At 45.1% G+C, this 22,276-nt stretch overlaps 1 protein-coding gene across 1 annotated transcript; it reads right to left on the reverse strand.

Moving 5' to 3' along the window:
- Nucleotides 1-976: 976 nt before the first annotated feature.
- LOC137428515 (uncharacterized) lies at nt 977-18,171 on the reverse strand. The gene is made up of 5 exons (XM_068118428.2): nt 17,926-18,171; nt 11,137-11,196; nt 10,437-10,499; nt 9,524-9,667; nt 977-3,103 (listed from the first exon to the last, which is right to left on the reverse strand). The coding sequence occupies exons 1-5, from the start codon at nt 18,092-18,094 to the stop codon at nt 1,686-1,688; spliced, it is 1,854 nt and encodes a 617-aa protein (XP_067974529.2). The 5' UTR covers nt 18,095-18,171; the 3' UTR covers nt 977-1,685.
- Nucleotides 18,172-22,276: the final 4,105 nt, after the last annotated feature.

Raw genomic sequence — 22,276 nt, forward strand, 5'->3', positions numbered from 1 at the left:
TCGTGTACCTGCCCCACTTTTTAAACGTCTTTTTTTTTTTTAACACCCCCCTCCACTCCCACACCTCCCCACCCCATATGTCAGTGTCTATCCTCTTTAAACAGTTTCAATTTCCTTTTCATTTTTTTTTCACTTTCACTATTCAGTTGTACTTTTATTTGATACTTGATTTACCATACTGGTACTTATTACTGACAGATGCACAAAACTCAACACAACACAGAGGATTATACACAGAAGTTTATGCTTTACGGTACATCCGATTAATTTATTTGCAATAAGAGAATGGGAAACGGGAACGGGTCAAAATGGGATACTAAACATGAATTGGTCAAAATGTTAGGCTGGATTTCTTTGGTGTGCTTCAGGCTTAAATGTGAAATGCGCAAACATAGTGTATGAGCACAGCCTCAATTGTTCCTGAAATAAAGTCTTTTAAAAAAACGTGGGCGGTGCATAGGCACTGTGGTCAGCTCGCGAGGACTGCCTTCTTCCTCCTCCACTGCCTGCACGAGCACAACGCAGCCTTCAGCTCCCTGGTGAGTCCAACAGTCGAAACCTCTCTCAATAGCTGCTGACACCGCCAAGAGCTCCTCACCCTCCAAAATGCGCACCAAACTCAGTGAGCACCAAGTCGAAAAGATGGCGCTGCTTTCTTGTCCAAAAACAAGAGAGAGGAGAGAGGAGAGAGGAGAGAGGAGAGAGGAGAGAGGGGAGAGGGGAGAGGGGAGAGGGGTGAGGGGAGAGGGGAGAGGGGAGAGAGGAGAGAGGAGAGAGAGAGAGAGAGAGAGAGAGAGAGAGAGAGAGAGAGAGAGAGATCGACTCTTCTTCTTTACTCTCTCGAGCCAATCACCCAATGTCCCTCCCATTTTGCCCCACCCACAACCTCTGGGCTAATCATGTCCCTCAGGGGCGTGGCCTGTTTCCTATGGTCCTTTAGAGGCGTGGCTTACTTGCCGATAGGCTCTGCTCGGGTTCTATCGGCGTTTGTTGTCGTTAAATGGAGGTTTTCCATGGCCGGCCTGGTTGTACATGTTGTTTAATGGGGAAAATCAGAGAGGGAATATCACGTACTGGGGAAAACCAACTTTAATCCCTATCTAGTTAGCACAGCTTCACCCCTTGCATGAAGACACATAAACAATCGTAAGCTTCAGTTTCCCTACTTAAATACATTGAGATGTCTCCTATGCGTCCACGGTCCATGCTATAACTATAATGTGGGATTCCTCCATCTACCACCACAAACGCAACAATATGTTCATTTTGAAGGATCGGATTTGGTTTGTCTTTCCATAACTGTTCTGGAACTGGAATGTTGAAATGTTTACAGATGTGCCAGTGGATTACTCCACAGACACTGTCATGTCTTTCTGTGTACAACTGTTCTGACATGAGTTTTTTACATCCTGAAAGGAAGTGACTGGCACTTTCTGTTTCTATCCCACAAAACCTGCATTTGCCCGATTGTCTCAATCCCTCAATTTTCTTAAAGCCATTAGTATAATGTGCTTCATCTTCGGCATTTATGATGACTCATTCTCCACACCCCAATTAATTTGACCTCTTCCTCTTCTTAGCCATTTCAATGAGCATTCCTCTCAAACCTTGTTCTGTCAAGCTCTATTTTTAATCTTCCTGCTCTTTTGTCATTCTCCCATTTGTCAGAGTATATCTGATGATAATTATTTTTGTAGTTTTCCTGTTTGGTTTTTTTGGCGTGTTTTTTTCTCTCTTGTGTGGATTCTTTGATGTTGAGAAAAAGATGACGAATGAGTAAATGCCTTGCTGCACATAGAACACTTGTAGGGCTTCTCTCCTGTGTGTATTCTTTGATGTTGAGAAATGTATGACGAAGTAGCAAATGCCTTGCCGCATATAGAACACTTGTAAGGCTTCTCTCCCGTGTGCACTTTTTGATGACTCCTTAAATGTGATGATTGAACAAAGGCTTTAGGACACAAAGAGCATTTGTATGGCTTCTCTCCTGTGTGTGTTCTTTGATGTGCATTTAAACATGTCGCTTGTACAAAGGCTTTGGGACACACAGAACATTTGTAAGGCTTCTCTCCCGTGTGTATTCTTTGATGAATGCGTAAATATGTTGAGGTAGCATACTCCTTGCCGCAAGTAGAACACTTGAACGGCTTCTCACCAGAGTGCACTCTTTCATGAATTCTCCAATCTGAGATATAAGCATAAGCCTTGCTGCACACAGAGCACTTGTACGGCTTCTCTCGTGTGTGTGTTCTGAGATGATTTTTTAAACCAGTCGAATCAGGAAAGGCTCTAGGACACAAAAAACACTGGCAGGTCTCCTCACCTTTGTGTACTTTTTGATGTTTCCTTAAATGTGATGACAGAGCAAAGGCTTTGGGACACAAAGAACACTTGTAAGGCTTCTCACACGTGTGCATTCTTTGATGAACGCGCAAATAGGATGAGGTAGCATACTGCTTGCTGCAAATAGAACACTTGAACGGCTTCTCACCCGTGTGCACTCTTTGATGAGTTTTCCATTCTGAGAAATAAGTGCAAACCTTGCCGCACACAGAACAATTGTATGACTTCTCTTCTGTGTGAAGTCTGAGATGATTTTTTAAACTAGTCGAATGAACAAAAGCTGAAGGACACCAAGAACACTTGCAGAGCTTCTCACCTTTGTGTACTTTTTCATGTTTCCTTAAATGTGATAATTTAATAAACACTTTGGGACACAAAGAACACTTGTAAAGCTTCTCCCATTGGTTGTTATCTCCATTTGTGGGCTTCTCCTCTGTATGTGTCCGTTGATGATCGTGCAAATCCGAGGAGCTGGAAAACTCCTTGCTGCAAGTAGAACACTTGAACGGCTTCTCGCCCATGTGGATTGTTTGATGTAGTTTAAAAGATGAAAACGTTGTAAATGATTTGTCACACAAAGAACACTTGTGTGTTCTCCTGCTTCCTTGGATATTCTTGAGGGTCTCTGTACAACATTTAGAAGACAAGCTGCTAAATGTGTCAGTTTCTTGAGTAACAGTCTGTGTCATGTGACGATTGAAAACTTCTGTGTTGAACAACTGGGAACAGTTGGAACAAGAATCCAGTTTCATTTGTTTCTCTGCAAAGACAAATCACAAAAACCATTAAGAATTCACACAAGAAAAACAACCAGACTACCCAACATGCGGGTAGGTAGCAGATGTGCATTACTTCCTGAAGAAAGTACAGCTTGTGTTGTTAAATAAGACTGTTAATGTTTGTATGGTGTGCGTCTAAAAGGTTCGAGATGGTCGAAACTAAAGGGTCGAAATGACATGTTCCAATCATCGTTAGAGTATAAAGGGTCAAAGGGGTTGAAAAGATCTTGAGTGTCTAATCCAGAAAGGATGTAAATTAGGCTGGGCCAAATCGGAGGTGATTTTCCTAATTCAATGTAATTTACCTAAAAGTTGTGAGTGAGTATCAGGAACAAAATCATGAAAAAAAAATTCAAAAATATTGACGTTTTACGGTCAGACAGCCCGTTACCATAGCAACAGTTACAGACGACTCAAAAAATGCCTAAATTGACGATTTATCAAGCTGTGTTTGACCCCCAGAGTTGATTCTGGTACCAAAAGATGCAGAATTGAAAGCCAAGGATGATTGGATAGCTTAACAATGTCTGTGACACAATTCAATACCACCTTTATCCAAAAAACTGATTTTTGTCTGAAATTTCAAGCATATTTATGGAAAAAAATTGAAAATTTTGCTTTTTAATCATAGGATAACCATTAATCAGATTAAATTTACTTTAAATTGTCTTTTACAACCTTGTATTGTCCAGTTTTTATAACTGTTATAACGTTGTTTAAATTTGGCCATCTTCATTTCAATTAAAAAAAGTTAACAAAAGCAGCTTACAATCATTAATTTTAATGCCTGCTTTCGGTTGTTACTGTAACCATTCATCAGGGCGTTCAAGGCGCTCTTGCACACATCAAGGATAGGCGCTCTTGTCTTCGATACAACGGCAGTGAACTCTGGGGTCAAGAGTGGAGTCGTAGTAAGACTGGAGACTGAGTTTGGCAGGAGTCTTCTGCAACTGGCGTGTCGGCACCACATCCACGAATTGGTTGGAGGGGCGTCTTGCTCAATAGTGTATGGCCCCACCACAGGACCTAATGAACAGCTGTTAAAGCGACTGCTCAACACTTGGAGTGAATTGGACCAGGGCAACTACACATTGGTCGAGGTGTCTGCTCAACAGAGAGAGCTGGCTGGCCATGTACATGCCACCATCACCTTCCTTCAGACGTGGATGGACAATAGCACAAAGGAGACTCTTCGACACGACTACCTGGAGCTGGCACACCTCACACTGCTGTTTCTTGGAGGGACTGTCCCTGATGGTATGAGGACCATCACTATCAAAGCTCCTGGGGCATTCCACCACGCCCGTTGGATGAGCAAGACTTTATACACTATAAAGGTGGCACTCTTCCGTTGGCAGCTGGGAGATATCTACACACCCGAAGAGATGGAAGACATGACCAGTCTCGCTGCATTCATGTCAGTCTTCTACACTAAAGCGTGGTTGACATGTACCAGTGCTGCAGATGCACCATCTAACGACATGTACCTGATGAAGAACCTCCTCAAGGCTGAGGCCAGTATCGCAAAGAATCCAACAAAGTGGCATGCCAAATTTCTGTCCTTTGTGACTGTGGCCTGAGAGAAGCTACAAAACCATTTGTGGTACCTCTCAGAGAGATTGGTCTCTTTGGCACTCTTCTCGGACAGAACGTCATCTGACAAGCAGACTATGAGAAGGGCTATGCTCAGGTACCATGGGACTGCACATAACATGATACAGGAGATGCCAGCCTCACAGCAATTGGGGAGTAAAGCCCTCAAAGACTTTGTTGGTTACGACTCTTGGAGCATGTTTGAACTCTTGGGTATTGACTCCAGTTTTGTCAAGCTCCCCGTTGCACAGTGGCCCACCTCAGACAGCTATCGTCATGGCAAGGAAGTTGTGGCCAAACTCCCAGTTGTGAATGACGCAGCAGAGCGGACACTTGGACTCGCCACAGATTTGAACACTAACAAGGCCCCCAAATCTGAGGCGCAGCTCCAGGCTCTATACAGGGTTGTGAAGGGCGTCAGGGAGAAGCTGCATGGACTGGCAACATCCACTGAGGTTGTGACTAAGAAGTCATTGGCCTCCATTGATTACAATTGGGACTAGGTTTTTTATTTTGTTATCAATGTTCAATGTCAGACCTTAAATTTGAGACAAAAAAGCTTAATCAATGACAAAAGTTAATTTAAAGTACATTTAATTTGACTATAGCTCTGATTAATGATTATCCTATGATTAAAAAGCAAAATTTTCATTTTTTTTTCAAACAAATGCCTTAAATTTGAGATAAAAATGAGTTTTTGGGATAAAAGTTGTATTGAATTGTGTCACAGACATTGTTAAGCTATCCAATCATCCTTGGCTTTCAATTCTGAATCTTTTGGTACCAGAATCAACTCTGGGGGTCACACACAGCCTGAGGAATCATCGATTTTAAGAATTTTTTGAGTCGTCTGTAACGGTTGCTATGGTAACGGGCTGTTTTACCGTAAGACGTCAATATTTTTGAAAAAAGATTTCATGGTTTTGTTTCTGTTACCCAGCCACAACTTTTAGGTAAATTACAACCTTGTAGTATGAAAAATTGAAAATCACCCCTGATTTGGCCCAGCCTAATTGTAAATGTCTTAGGGGTCTAAAGTGTCTAAATGGGTCGAAGGGTTCTAAAGGGTCAAACAGAATTTAAAGTTTCTTCGGTCTCTTTGGGGTCGGATGAATCAAAGGATTCTGTAAGGTCTTGTGGGTCTAAGGGTTCTAACAGGTTTTATATGGAGTTAATGGTCTTGGGATTATTAAGGATCTTACAGGTTGAAGTGATCTAAAGGGTCTCTATAGTCTTATTGGTTCTAAGGATTCTAAAGGGTCTGTATGGGACAAAAGCTTATTGGGGGTCTCAGGGTTCCAAAGAGTCTTATTCAGAATATGGGATCTTAGGGGTCAAAAGTGGAACAGGGGCTAAGGGTTCTACCAGGTTTATAACGGAGTCTGAGTGTTCTAATGGGGTATATTGAGTCTTAGGGGTTTAAAGGGCCATCGGAGTGTTTATGGTCTTGGGGTCCTTTAAGGGTCTCAATTGTCTCAAGAGTATAAACAGTCTTAGAGTCTTAAGGAGTCTTCGCAGTGTCAAGGGGTCGAACAACTACTTTGACTTGGATTTCTTGCCGATTTATTTTGGTAAAATTGCTCTTGCTGATTCATGTTCAACTTAGGTGTCCTTGGTATTTGAGGCATCTCAATTTTCCAGAAAAAAAACAAATCAAAAAAAAAAACATCAAACATCACTCAAGCTAACAATACCCACAACCAACCCACACCCCCCCCCCCCCTCTTTCGACTCCCCTCCAACATCCCCTCACAATCCACCATCAAGCATCAGCCCCACACCCCTCCCCCCACAATTCCCCTTCAACCACCACCCTAGCTAACAATACCCATGACCACCCCCACACCCCACACCACCATCCCCTCACAATCCCTGATCAACTGTCACCCGAGCTAACAATACCCACAACCCCAACCCCCAACCCCCATGACATCACTGGCAATCTCAAAAATCGACAGCCCGGGTTTTTTTTTGGCACTTTGCGATTGGCAAATAAAAAAAAATTCCCTTCAAATTAGACCATGATTACTGCTAGCCAATGGTTTTTCAGAAAAAAAAGAAAAAAAATTGCATTTGGGTTCCCCTTAAAGGGTCTTTTGGTTCTTCAGGGTCTTTTCATTCTTTGGGGTCTTTTCATTGTTTGGATTTTTTTGGAACTTTAAGGATCTTTGATGTATTTTAGTCTTTGGGGTCTTTAAGGGTCTTTGGGGTATTTTGGGTCTTCAGGGTATTTTGGGTCTTCAGGTATTTTGGGTCCTCTGGGTCTTCTCGGTCTTGTTGGTCCCTGGGGTGGAGGGGAAGGGTCCTTTGGGGCCTCTGGGTACTTTGGGTTAAGTATTTCAGGTTGCATGTGTGGGTGGAGTCAGGTCAGCTGTCCAACCAATGGGTGAAGAGTGGACACACATACATACATACATAAATACATACAGTGCATTCAGAAAGTATTCAGACCCCTTCACTTTTTTCACATTTTGTTATGTTTCAACCTTGTGCTGAAATCGTTTAAATTCATTTTTTCCCTCATCAATCTACGCTCAATACCCCATAATGACAAAGAGAAAACAGGATTTTAGAAAGTTTTGCAAATTTATTAACAAGAAAAAACTGAAATATCACATTGACATAAGTATTCATACCCTTTGCTATGACACTTGAAATTTAGCTCAGGTGCCTCCCATTTCTCTTGATCATCTTTGAGATGTTTCTACACCTTGATTGGAGTCCACCTGTGGTAAATTCAATTGACTGGACATAATTTGGAAAGGTACACACCTGTCTATATAAGGTCTCACAGCTGACAATGCATATCTGAGCAAAAACCAAGCCATGAGGTCGAAGGAACTGCCTGCAGAGCTCAGAGACAGGATTGGGTCGAGGCACAGATCTGGGGAAGCCTACAAAAAAATTTCTGCTGCATTGAAGGTTCCCAAGAGCACAGTGGCCTCCATCTATCTATAATTCCAGCAATCTCTGTGTGTCTGTCTGTGTGTCTGTGACCGCTGTTTCTCGACAACCACGGGTCCGATATACTTGAAACTTGCCAGGTATATTGCTGGGGACCCGAGGATGTGCCTTTTCAAGGTTTCATATTAATCGGACAATTACTTACCGAGCTATGTCCAAAAAACGATTCAACCAATCAGAGAGCAGCGAACGATCGCGTGTGCCGAACGTGGCGGGCACACTCTGCCTCGGATGGCACATTTGACAGCGTATTCATTTATTTCACGTTTGCAAACTATGTTGGCGTTAAACTATGTTTTAAAACTAATAAAAACGAATTTGCGATTCATTCGCTTTCCTGCGCGTTTGTGCACGCGATGGCGATTTCTTTACCAAACTCCGGAAGCCGTTCGCTTTGGACCAAACCATTTCATGTAAATAGAGGGGGGGGATTGTCACCGTACTCGCAAGCCGTTCGCGTTGGACCAAACCATTTCATGTAAATAGAGGGGGGGGATATAATTTTAGATATAGATATAGTACGGGCAATGCCCTAGTTATTCTTAAATGGAAGAAGTTTGGAACAACCAGGACTCTTCCTAGAGCTGGCCGCCCGGCCAAACTGAGCAATCGGGGGAGAAGGGTCTTGATAAGAGAGGTGACCAAGAACCCGATGGTCACTCTGGCTGAGCTCCAGAGATCCTGTGTGGAGATGGGAGAAACTTCTAGAAGGACAACCATCACTGCAACACTTCACCGATCTGGGCTTTTTTTTTTGTATACAGAATCGAGGCTCATGAAAGAGCTAACATTTATCAAACAAACAAATCAAACAGTCAAACAAAGTATATAAAAAGGGGAGCGGTAGACAAGATGGGGAGAGAAGGGGAAGCACATAAACACAACATTTGAGAGCAGGGACATTGAGAGAACTGTGGGAGGGAGAAGGCTTCTAGGTATAAAACATCTGGACACTGCAAGGACTTCCAGGAAAGAAGTTGGAATTTCCAAAAAGTGGATTTGGGGTGAAATTAGCGGTGGTAGAAAAGATCAAGGTTTTGGATGGGGGAAGATAGGAAATGGTGGTGAACAGCTGTTTTAAAGACCTGGAGGGAGGAGAGGGATTGAAGAGAGTGAGGGAGTTTGTTCCAGTAGCGGGAGAAAAGAAGAATGAAGGAGTGAAGGTGAGCAGAGAGTCTTGATTTTGGCAGTTTAACCATAAGAGGTTTGCCGGCAGATCTTGTGCGACCTGTAGGAATATTTGGGGAACAGAGCACAGACAGAGAGCTGGGGGAGCAAGGTCGGAGAGGAGACGGTAGAAGACGGAAAGGCCACCAACCTGCCTGCGGTGAGTAAGTGAAAAGCCCTCAGAGATAGCGTCATCGCGGGAGATTCCAATGATTCTGAAAGCTTTGGTTTCAACAGCGTGAAGACGAGCTAGGTGTGAGGCAGGAGCACCAGCCAGAGGGGAGAGCAGTATTCCATTGAGCTGCGGATGAAAGCCTTGTGTGTGGTGAGGAGCTCAGGTGTGCCAAGGAAGGACTTCGCACGACGGAGGATGCCCAGTCGGTGACTGTCTTTGGAGGCCAGATTTGAAATGTGGTAACCCTCACCCTACCCTTTGAACCTGACGAGTCCCAGTAATCTCAATCGTTTTGTTATTTCCAGTGTGCATTGGTGAAATTCAGAGTTTTAAAACTTTATCTTCAAGTGTCCAATCAATCCTGAATTAAGAACAGAAATACAAAGTACAGAATATTTTTCTGGGTATTTTGAATGAACAAGGTATCCCCGTCTCATTCACATAAACAATCGATTTTAGTGAAAACTACTCAAATGGACCTGTCATCTGTTCTCCTGCTTACCTTCGAGCAGCTGAGCAGATTTGCTTGGCTCCGTGAGTGGAGAATCACACGGTTCCTGCTTTACATGATCCTTGCTCAGAGCATCCTGGGAAGTCTGAAGAAGGTTGTTTTGGAAGGTTTCTGACTTCAGAACTTGAACTTCACCTGCAAACCATGTGACGACAGTTCATTACAATAAACGAATGAAGGAAGGGATACACAAGCAAATATAAGCCAAAACAATCGTTGTCCACAGTGGGGAGAAACTCACGGGGTCTCCAACAGACAATATTCAATCAAACCCGGAAATGCCCAAAAAAACGACGACTTGCAATAACAACCTGTCTTTTCTCTTTTTCCTGATTTTGTGTTGTTTCATGGGAGCATCCATGGTGAACGATGATGTGGTTGATCCGAATATTTTTACCAATTTATTTCTCATCTCACTGCTTCCATCACAGCTGTAAAATTCTCCGGACAGATGACAGGTACATGCATGTTCTTTTTATTTATTTATCTTGTCGACAGAGTGGATGTTCGTGGGGAAACTAGAACATAGAACGGATCAGGACGTCACAGAAAGAAAGGGGAAGTACACCAACAGCAGAGTGGACGGACAATACAGAAGATGCCTTGGAGAAGTAGGAGATGTGGGGAAGAATGAGGGGCAGGGGAAGATGCACACACTGGGTGAACAAGATGGATACAGAAGCAAACTCTCAGGAAGTTTTCTCTGAACATCTCAAACAAATATTGTGATGCTTCAATGCGCAGAGGAGAATCCGTTATTAATGAACAAGGTCTTTGAATCACTCTGTGGTTCGAAATACATGTCCAACATCATCTCTCCAGAGAATAATCTCAGTACGTACAATGTACATTCACACATAACTGTCTGTAACTGAAACAAGTAAAATGTTGATGTGGTTCAGACCTTTCTCTTGAGATATTGAATCATCCTCAAACTCAGATTCCACCTTCACTTCCACAATCGAATCTGAAAAAAGAAAAACATCCTTAAAAACAACCTTTTAAAAGAAGGACCAAAGCCTTGGCATACATTAATGTTCATCCTTTTATATATTTTTTTTTTCCAGATAACTCTATCACATACCTGCATGTACAGCAGGATAACATACCTTGGACTTTCATTTGCAGCACAGTTGATCAATTGGACAATTACATGAATGTCGGGAAAAATAAGAAGCACCCGACTCACCATCATGACACCCAAGGTTTGTTGATTGATGTCAGAGAAGTGGAGTATAAAAAAAATTGGGTTGGGGGATTTTAATTGACTACCGTCTGAATATCAATACATCTATCCCAAAAGGCCCCGGAAGACTACCACATGTAAAGATGCCAGTATGATACACAATAATGAGGTTAGGGTATGGTGTCAATAATGTTAAAGACCATCTTTGTCATCACGTCAGTAATAACCATCCATCATCACCCCCCTCTCCCCCCCATTAGTAGCAGCAGAATGTTGATTGTGAGATAAAAGTTCAACAGGGAGCAAACGCGAGTGAGCGACAACGAGCGTTAGCGAGTGTCTGTTGAGCAATTGCTCCCATTTTGGAAAAAGGAATTACCAAGTATAACTATAACATGAAGGTTGGTGTCGTTCAAACCTTTATCGAGCGAGGACTGGTCCAGAAACTTGGGTTCCACCTTCACAGCTACAATAAAATCTGAAAATAAAACATCGCACTCAAACTCAATTTTAAAGGGATAAACTTGTTCTCACAATACTTGGGGAAAGCCCGTCCAAAATGATGGAGTAAAGAGCATCACCTCCCCCCTCATACTCCCTGACACCATCACAGTAGTTGTTGAAGAATATAACTTACATCCTTGTGTATTTACTTTTGTTTCATAAAGAAAAGTATGATCACTTCCGAAATATATTGTTATGAATTTGGGTAGTGATATATGTAGAGCAGAGTAGATCTGAGTAGGTACCATGCTTTGTGTGTCGCGGTAAGGAACACTTTCTGTAATAAGTCATGTGTAGGCGTTTTGTCGGTTAAGATGTATACTTGTGAATCTACCAGGAGATTCGTGTGTTAAGTAGTGTAGGGAATAATGAGTAGAGCCCTTGTATGTCTCACCTGGTAATCAAACCTTTGTCCCTTATGGCACTGCAGACCACATAGACACTTGGTTAGGATCCCTTAGTACAACATTAATAACGCCCTCCCCCCTGACATGACTTAGGAAGAAAGCAGGCCAGGACACCGCCGATAATGCCCACCGCCATCTTCACGTCCGAGAGGCCTATCCACCTCGCATAGCACGTGCTACGACCACGGAGTAGGGGACGGGAGTGAGAGTGACGCAGTGGGCGTGCCCCTGGGCGAGCCGGCGAGTCGGGGGAGGCTCTGATTGGTTGGAGTGCGCCAATGCTGACGTCACCGGCCGGAGATATTACCAAGGACCAAGCGCCATTTACGGGCAGTTGAGTACCGAGAGCCGAGCGCCATTTTCGAGGCAGTCCAGAGCAGTTGGATTCGTGGTTGAGAGTTGGATCGAGAGTATCGTGTGCGCAGTTGAGACTCGGCGTGAGCAGTTGGTGTTGAGTTGAGAAAGCAGTGACATTCCTGGAGTCAAGTTGAGAGGAGGTGCGCACGGGCAGTTCGTTTTGAGGTGCGCACGAGGAGAGTTGGCAGATCCCGAGTGCAGAGAGCCTGAGTTGGTTTTGCAGTGCGCAGTTCGCAGTTCAGCGCAGTTGATAAGTGGTCGATCGCAGTTGGATTTCTGGCAGTGCAGTTCAGAGATCCCGACCCGAGTTGGGCTGAGGTGTAGCCCGAGTGGAGCTCGCTGTCCTGCTGTGGGACCTCGTGGTGCTTTGGAGCTTGGTGCACGGACCTCGTGTGCAGCGACGAGGGCGTTGGCTCGGGCCTAGCGGGGCGTGCTAGGCGGACGGAGGATTCCTCCACGCCGGAGTTTGGAGACGCGTTGGACGGACAAGACAACGAGAGCAGATAAGGCCGAGCTCCGCGGTTACACGATACATGACGTGTTCTTTTTGTTAATTCATCCCCTGTTTGTATTTGATATCTGGTGTGCGGGATCCCGATTTAGGAATATTTCATTACCGGCGCGTGCTTTTACTGTCCTTGCTTTCCCCAATAAACCCTTATATTATTTTTGTACATATATCTGAACGCAGTTTACCGGGTGGTTGATTTTAATAGATAAGGCTGCGGGGGCTCTCGCCGTTCCCTCCATTCCGCGTACTTGGGGCTTTTGGTTTTGGAATCAGCCATTGAGTTTCCGCCTCGGGAGTTAAAGCCTTCATGATCGGCAATCCGCAACTCTGGTGTTAATCGGAGTTGCGCGACAATATTTATTTTCAAAGTGACAACGAAACATCAAATGAAAAATAAAACATTTCCATATTCGATTTCCATGCTTTTTTGGATTCAAACAGTTGCTTTGTGAACTAGACCAGCACTCAGTAGAGAGCAAACCTCTCCCTGATATGGCCTGGTTGGCCATATCACTCAATGGTGAAGAATCACTTAAAAAATTCTACGAGCCGGAGGATCCGAATCTTCACCAAAATTGAATATGTTCTTCCTCATCACACACACACACAACATGTCAACCAAGTTTCGTCCATATCCATCCACACCTTTTTGCGATATCCTGCTACATATCGTTTTTGGCCCTATCTCCCAATGGTGAAGAATCACTTAAAAATTCTAGTAGCCGTATCTGGATCTTCACCAAAATCTAATGATTTCATCCTCGTCACATACGCTACATCTCTGCTAAATTTCGTCCAAATCTGTCCACAACGTTTTGAGATATTTTGTTCACAAACGGACCTTTGGCGGCAGAGGTAATGGCATTGATGGGAAAAAAATAATGTATCTATCAAACATGTTCCTTCAGATAAATGGCGATAGCTGAAAAGTGAGCCGAGCCGCACTGTTTCGGACGTTGATAGCTGAAAAGTGAGCCGAGCCGCACCGTTTCGGAGCATTCTGAGCTGAGCTATGCCGTGCCAACCCATTCTAATGGCGCTTTTCCACTGCGGTACCGTACTGTACCGTACCGTACCGTAACCAAAATCCGTTTTTTCGTTTTTCCATTGCCAAGCGTAATGGGTATATACCATACCTCTCCCACCTCCCTCCCCTCTTCCCATGCCCCCCCCCCAAAGCCCTCTCCCTCCCACAGATCTCTCGATGTCCCTGCTCTCAGATGTTGTGTTTGTGTTCCTCCCCCTCTCGCCCCATCTTGCCTACCGCTCCCCATGTTATATGTTTTATGTGTCGGTTTGGCTTTCTGTGTGATTAATGTTAGCTCTTTCACGAGCCTCGATCTTGTATACAAAATAAAAAAAATAAAAAATAAAATAAAATAAAAAGCGAACCGTACCGTTCCTCAGTACCCGTGCTAAATTTGGTTCCTGCTATGGTTTGGTACCAAGCGAGCCGAACCTGGACCTAGCAATACTGCAGACCGTTGATTGGTCAATCTCAATCATCAATTCAAGAAGAAAGTGAAAGGTAGTAGTAATGTTACTGGCGATATATGAAGGCTAACGTAACATACTGTACCTGTATTCTTTGTTTGCGTTGACGAACAAGGCCCAAATCTTCGTTGTCGGTCTTCATAATTGTCTGCAAAGGTTTCTTTCTCTTTTAACTTCCTCTTTCTGGCGTCTTTCAGCTTCTTCTCAAACACTGCCTTCTCAAACACGTCCTCTCTCTTTTTCCATTTCGCTAAAAAATTCATGTTCAGATAAAACCAAAACCCGACGAAGAAGTAAAACACACCTTCAAGTTCCTCCATAGTTGCGGAGCTGTTTGAAGTTTAGTGTAGCATGAGAAACTAGAACGGGACTCAGTAGAGAGCTTACCTCCGCCAGGTGAACAGTTTACGTTTTGTATCCCAGAGTAGACCAGAAAATCACATTACAGATTCACATTTAATCAAAAGCATCTGTCCACAACTTTTTGAGATATCCTGCTATGTATCGTTTTTAGCCCAATCTCCCAATGGTGAAGAATCACTTAAAAATTCTACGAGCGGATCCGGATCTTCACCAAAATCTAATCATTTCATCCTCGTCACATACGCTACATCTCTGCCCAATTCCGTCCGAATCCGTCCACAACTTTTTGAGATATTTTGTTCACATACAAAGAAACAGACAGGGGTGAAAACATAACCTCCATCCACCTTTGGTGACGGAGGTAATTACGTCACCACAGCGGTGGCGTTTTTTTAAATGTCACTTCAGATAACTCCGCCTATTTTCACGGTTCTGTTGTGCGATGGAAAAACGACACAGGGATTACCATACAGTACCGTACCGTTCTGTGCAATGGAAAAGCCAGGTCATTGCGGACTGTTCCGAGCCACGCCGTTACGGACTGCTCCGAGCCACGCCGTTACGGACTGTTCCGAGCCACGCCGTTACGGACTGTTCCGAGCCACGCCGTTACGGACTGTTCCGAGCCACGCCGTTACGGACTGCTCCGAGCCACGCCGTTACGGACTGCTCCGAGCCACGCCGTTACGGACTGCTCCGAGCCACGCCGTTACGGACTGTTCCGAGCCACGCCGTTACGGACTGCTCCGAGCCACGCCGTTACGGACTGCTCCGAGCCACGCCGTTACGGACTGTTCCGAGCCACGCCGTTACGGACTGTTCCGAGCCACGCCGTTACGGACTGCTCCGAGCCACGCCGTTACGGACTGCTCCGAGCCACGCCGTTACGGACTGTTCCGAGCCACGCCGTTACGGACTGTTCCGAGCCATGCCGTAACGGACTGTTCCGAGCCACGCCGTTACGGACTGTTCCGAGCCACGCCGTTACGGACTGCTCCGAGCCACGCCGTTACGGACTGTTCCGAGCCACGCCGTTACGGACTGTTCCGAGCCACGCCGTTACGGACTGTTCCGAGCCACGCCGTTACGGACTGTTCCGAGCCACGCCGTTACGGACTGTTCCGAGCCACGCCGTTACGGACTGTTCCGAGCCACGCCGTTACGGACTGTTCCGAGCCACGCCGTTACGGACTGCTCTGAGCCACGCCGTTACGGACTGCTCCGAGCCACGCCGTTACGGACTGCTCCGAGCCACGCCGTTACGGACTGTTCCGAGCCACGCCGTTACGGACTGCTCCGAGCCACGCCGTTACGGACTGTTCCGAGCCACGCCGTTACGGACTGTTCCGAGCCACGCCGTTACGGACTGTTCCGAGCCACGCCGTTACGGACTGTTCCGAGCCACGCCGTTACGGACTGTTCCGAGCCACGCCGTTACGGACTGCTCCGAGCCACGCCGTTACGGACTGTTCCGAGCCACGCCGTTACGGACTGCTCCGAGCCACGCCGTTACGGACTGCTCCGAGCCACGCCGTTACGGACTGCTCCGAGCCACGCCATTGTCTCTCTCTTGTCTCTCTCCCTGTGTCTGTCTTGTCTCTCTCCCTATGTCTGTCTCTGTCTCTGTCTCTCTCTCTCTGTAGCTTTAGCAACAGCAACACTCCCCCCTCCCCCTAACTTTAATTTCTGGGGAAACCACTGGTCCCTAACTATCGTCTTCTTTACTTTTGAGGTTAACTCGAATATAAGACCCACCGCTTTCTTGACGGTAATATCAATGTTATAGATGGAGATAGATGGAGATAGATTAATGTTGTATCACGGTGTCAGTCCGCCACCACTCACGTATAGATAGAGATAGAGAATACAGTGCAGAGGGGAAGAGGGGAATTTTGCCATTTTTGTTTACGTAGTACTAATAAACAGATGCTATAGTGTTTTGACCAGGAGTTTTTCAGAGAAAATAAATTAAAATCAACTTTCACACTTTAAAAATCGTGAGAATAAATGCAGCTCCTTTTCTCACCTGTGTTGCGAGTACAGCGACCTGAAAAGGCAGTGTATAATCAGAAATGCTGTTTGATAGGGCGATATATTACTGTTATGTGAATGAAATGGAAATATTGGGGAAAAATGGATTGAATATAGCAAGAGTTTTCTGAATCGAATCGATAAGAGAAACGAGATTGCATGAGACTCACCATTTTTTTTAAGTAAAGAAGAAGAAGATGACGTGGAGGAGTTTTTGTTTTTATGTAAATTCTTCACCATTGAGAGACAGGGCCAATAACGATATACCGTGAAATGGGGTGAATAGGGGACAGCAAGGTGAATTGGGACAGCAAGGTGAATAGGGACACAAACTGAAAAAAAGTTCGGAAACTTTCTCCGCTGAAAATTGATAACCATACTGATTTGTTGATATTTGGGTTGAAAGTGTTCTCTTGTTTTTTTAAAAAGCAACTTATAGTCCCTATTAACCCCATATATGGGTTAAATAGGAATAAATAGGACTTTTATGGCTGTCCCTATTCACCCCGTTTTACGGGTGAATAGGGACAGTCACTAATACAACAAAATAATAATCAAGAAATAGGGAAAGTTTGGAAAAACTTTTTATCCCATATTTTTTTCATTGGCACCGCGGTTTATATTATGGGTGCATATTGTGTGCATCCATCTGAGCTACCAATTTAGCAATAAGTTGGAAACTCAGGATTGTTTCTTGATGATTATTTTTTTGTATTAGTGACTGTCCCTATTCACCCGTAAAACGGGGTGAATAGGGACAGCCATAAAAATCCTATTTAACCCATATATGGGGTTAATAGGGACTATAAGTTGCTTTAAAAAAAAACAAGAGAACACTTTCAACCCAAATATCAACAAATCAGTATGGTTATCAATTTTCAGCGAAAAAAGTTTCCGAACTTTTTTTCAGTTTGTGTCCCTATTCACCTTGCTGTCCCTCACCTTGCTGTCCCTATTCACCTTGCTGTCCCTATTCACCTTGCTGTCCCTATTCACCTTGCTGTCCCTATTCACCTTGCTGTCCCTATTCACCCCCATTTTACGGTACAGCGAGAAATGTGAAAACGTTGTGGATCCTTCAGTGGGAAACAAAATGTAAACTGTTCAACATGAAGGAGACAATCGCTCTACAGAGTGTTGTTCTATTTTGTCTATTACAGGGAGAAACGATAAAACTTCTCCTCAAAATCGTCCATTGACGAATCTGCTCCCAGGAATCAAAATGTCCGTTCGAGCTCCGATTACACCGAACGGGATCGATTCACCGGCTCAGGAGATCGACACGATATTGTACGAGGGAACCCGATCAGGAGATCGACACGATATTGTACGAGGGAACCAGATCAGGAGATCGACACGATATTGTACGAGGGAACCAGATCAAGAGATAGACACGATATTGTACGAGGGGACCCGATCACGACATCGACACGATCTTGTACGAGTGAACCCGATCCGTACATGGTGTGATTCCCACATAAACTATTAACGTACATAGCGCACAGCACGGACCCCGCACGGGAACAAGAACGTCACGTACCGGGTCCGAAGTCCTTGTCCCCGGGAGATTCTCCCGGACCGAGCAGGTTCCTCCCATCGGAGATTCTCGTGGATCCCGGAGGGTTCACCTTGTGTTTCTCACCTAAGAGATCTCGGTTCATCGGACACAGCTCGGTGTTTGTAACTTCGGGACAATTCATTATTATCATTCTGGTACAAAAGAACCGAAGGGCAGCGAAACAGGGGACCACGTGCTCTTCTTCCTTATTAGCATCTTCTTCTTCTTTAAAGTAAATGGCCTCTCTTGTCTCTTGTCACGGTTCTCCGTAGACCACAGGGCGGCGGTCTTGGGATCCGAAGGTCCTGAGTTTGAAACCCGTTGAATTAACGCCAGGTGGAGTTGACTCAGCCTGTTTTCCTTCTGAGGTCGACAAAAAGAGTACCACATAACTGATTATAGAGAGGCATGGCATCAACGGCAGACTCGCCCACAGAAAAATGATGCAACCACCCACCACAATCCGTAGACCACGCCCAAAATGTAACAGACGCGTCATGAGTGACGATGTTGGTTCTCGAGATCTTCAAACAAGTTCAACAACGACCTTCCGGTTCCTGTGCTCTCTGTTCTGAGGGAAGGGGGAAAATGTCATAAGGGGGTGAACAAGCCATAGGAAAGCGGGTGAACAAGCTATGGGCAAATGGGTGAACAAGCTATAGACAAGCGGGTGAACAAGCTATGGGCAAACGGGTGAACAAGCTATAGACAAGCGGGTGAACAAGCTATGGGCAAACGGGTGAACAAGCTATGGGCAAGCGGGTGAACAAGCTATGGGCAAGCGGGTGAACAAGCTATAGACAAGCGGGTGAACAAGCTATGGGCAAACGGGTGAACAGGCTATGGGCAAGCGGGTGAACAAGCTATGGGCAAGCGGGTGAACAAGCTATGGGCAAGCGGGTGAACAAGCTATGGGCAAGCGGGTGAACAAGCTATAGACAAGCGGGAGAACAAGCTATGGGCAAACGGGTGAACAAGCTATAGACAAGCGGATGAACAAGCTATGGGCAAACGGGTGAACAAGCTATGGGCAAGCGGGTGAACAAGCTATGGGCAAGCGGGTGAACAAGCTATGGGCAAGCGGGTGAACAAGCTATGGGCAAGCGGGTGAACAAGCTATAGACAAGCGGGTGAACAAGCTATAGACAAGCGGGTGAACAAGCTATGGGCAAGCGGGTGAACAAGCGATAGACAATGGGTGAACAAGCTATAGGCAAGCGGGTGAACAAGCTATAGGCAAGCGGGTGAACAAGCTATAGGCAAGCGGGTGAACAAGCTATATACAATGGGTGAACAAGCTATAGGGAAGCGGGTGAACAAGCTATAGACAATGGGTGAACAAGCTGTAGACAAGGGGTGAACAAGCCATAGACAAGGTTTTGAACAAGCTAGAGACAAGGGGGTGAAAAAGCTATAGACAAGGGGGTTAAAAAGCTAGAGACAAGCAGGTGAATAAGCCATAGACAAGCAGGTGAACAAGCCATAGACAATGGGTGAACAAGCCATAGACAATGGGTGAAGTAAACTAGACCAGCACTCAGTCGAGAGCAAAAGGGGTAAACAAATTTTAGACAAGGGGGTGAAGTAGCAATAGACAATGGGTGAACAAGCTATAGACAAGGGGGTGAAAAAGCTAGAGACAAGCAGGTGAATAAGCCATAGACAAGCAGGTGAACAAGCCATAGACAATGGGTGAACAAGCCATAGACAATGGGTGAAGTAAACTAGACCAGCTCTCAGTCGAGAGCAAAAGGGGTAAACAAATTTTAGACAAGGGGGTGAAGTAGCAATAGACAATGGGTGAACAAGCTATAGACAAGGGGGTGAACAAGCTATAGACAATGGGTGAACAAGCTGTAGACATGGGGTGAACAAGCTGTAGACAAGGGGGTGAACAAGCTATAGACAAGGGGGTGAACAAGCTATAGACAATGGGTGAACAAGCTATAGACAAGGGGGTGAAAAAGCTAGAGACAAGCAGGTGAAAAAGCTAGAGACAAGCAGGTGAACAAGCCATAGACAATGGGTGAACAAGCCATAGACAATGGGTGAAGTAAACTAGACCAGCACTCAGTAGAGAGCAAAAGGGGTAAACAAGTTTTAGACAAGGGGGTGAAGTAGCAATAGACAATGGGTGAACAAGCGATAGACAAGCAGGTGAACAAGCTATAGACAAGGGGGTGAACAAGCTAGAGACAATGGGTGAACAAGCTATAGACAAGCGGGTGAACAAGCTATAGACAAGGGGGTGAACAAGCTATAGACAAGGGGGTGAACAAGCTATAGACAATGGGTGAACAAGCTATAGACAATGGGTGAACAAGCTGTAGACAAGGGGTGAACAAGCCATAGACAAGGTGGTGAACAAGCTATAGACAAGGGGTGAAAAAGCTAGAGACAAGCAGGTGAACAAGCCATAGACAAGCTGGTGAACAAGCCATAGACAATGGGTGAACAAGCCATAGACAATTGGTGAAGTAAACCAGACCAGCACTCAGTCGAGAGCAAAAGGGGTAAACAAGTTTTAGACAAGGGGGTGAAGTAGCAATAGACAATGGGTGAACAAGCGATAGACAAGCGGGTGAACAAGCTATAGACAAGGGGGGGGGGGTGAACAAGCTAGAGACAATGGGTGAACAAGCTATAGACAAGCGGGTGAACAAGCTATAGACAAGGGGGTGAACAAGCTAGAGACAATGGGTGAACAAGCGATAGACAAGCGGGTGAACAAGCTATAGACAAGGGGGTGAACAAGCTATCGACAATGGGTGAACAGCCTATAGACAAGTGGATGAACAAGCTATAGGCAAGTGGTGAACAAGCTATAGACAAGGGGGTGAACAAGCTATAGACATGGGGGTGAACAAGCTATGGATAAGTGGGGGAACAAGCCAGAGACAAGGGGGTGATCAAGCGTGAGACAATGGGTGAACAAGCTATAGACAAGCGGGTGAACAAGCTATAGACAAGCGGGTGAACAAGCTATAGACTAGCGGGTGAACAAGCTATAGACAATGAGTGAACAAGCTGTAGACAAGAGGGTGAACAAGCTATAGACAAGTGGGTGAACAAGCTATAGACAAGGGATGAACAAGCTATAGACAAGTGGGTGAACAAGCTATAGACAAGGGATGAACAAGCTATATACAAGGTGTGAACAAGCTATAGACAAGGGGCGAAGAAGCCATAGACTAGGGGTGAACAAGCTGTAGACAAGGGGTGAACAAGCTATAGACAAGGGTTTAACAAGCCATAGACAAGGGGGGGGGGGGTAGCTATAGACAAGTGGGTGAACAAGCTAGAGACAAGCAGGTGAACAAGCCATAGACAATCGGTGAACAAGCTATAGACAAGTGGGTGAACAAATTAAGACATGGGGGTGAACAAGGTATAGACAAGTGGGTGAACAAATTAAGACATGGGGGTGAACAAGGTATAGACAAGGAGGGGTGGGGAGGTAGGTATATACAAAGGGTGAACAAGCTATAGAAAAGGAGTGAAGTAGCTATAGACAAAGAGTGAACAAGCTATAGACAAGGGGGTGAACAAGCTACAGACAAGTGGGTGAACAAGCTATAGACAAGGGGGGTGAACAAGCTAGGGACAAGCAGGTGAACAAGCCATAGACAATGGGTGAACAAATTAAGACATGGGAGTGAACAAGGTATAGACAAGGGGGGGTGGGGAGCGGGTGGGATAGCTATATACAAAGGGTGAACAAGCTATAGAAAAGGAGTGAAGTAGCTATAGACAAAGAGTGAACAAGCTATAGACAAGGGGGTGAACAAACTATGGACAAGGGGTAAACAAGTTATAGACAAGGGGGTGAAGTAGCAATAGACAAGGGGTGAACAAGCCATAGACAAGGGGGTGAGGAAGATATAGACAAGGGGTGAAGTTGGAGGCGGGGCTTAGTCCGATCGTGTCCTGCCTCCTTGTAGTTGGCGGTAAATGTTGATGTTTAAAGGAGGTGCATGGTCGGCCGGGGCAGTTAAACCTTGGAGGAAAGTTACTGAGGGAAAGCATGCATTGGGGAAAACCAACCTTAATCCCTACCACTAATTAGCATGTCTTCACCCACCCTTCCCATATTTTTTCCTTGCACAATATTTCATCGACTTATGTACAGAACATTTGTTGTTCAGTTTGATAAAACAAAATATCAACTGTTTCAGATGAAGAGAAACCAGAGTATTTAAAGATGAATTAAAGTGTGAAGCATATGGTCACTTGTGGGTGTGCAAAACATGTCATCAAACATTGAAAAGGGGCCAGGTACCTGCACAAGCGTATGCCAATGGGCTCCACCTGACGGATATTCCACAATAACTAA

This window comes from Myxine glutinosa, chromosome 5, assembly GCF_964187855.1.
Source record: "Myxine glutinosa chromosome 5, kmMyxGlut1.1, whole genome shotgun sequence".
Taxonomy (NCBI): Eukaryota; Metazoa; Chordata; class Myxini; order Myxiniformes; family Myxinidae; genus Myxine; species Myxine glutinosa.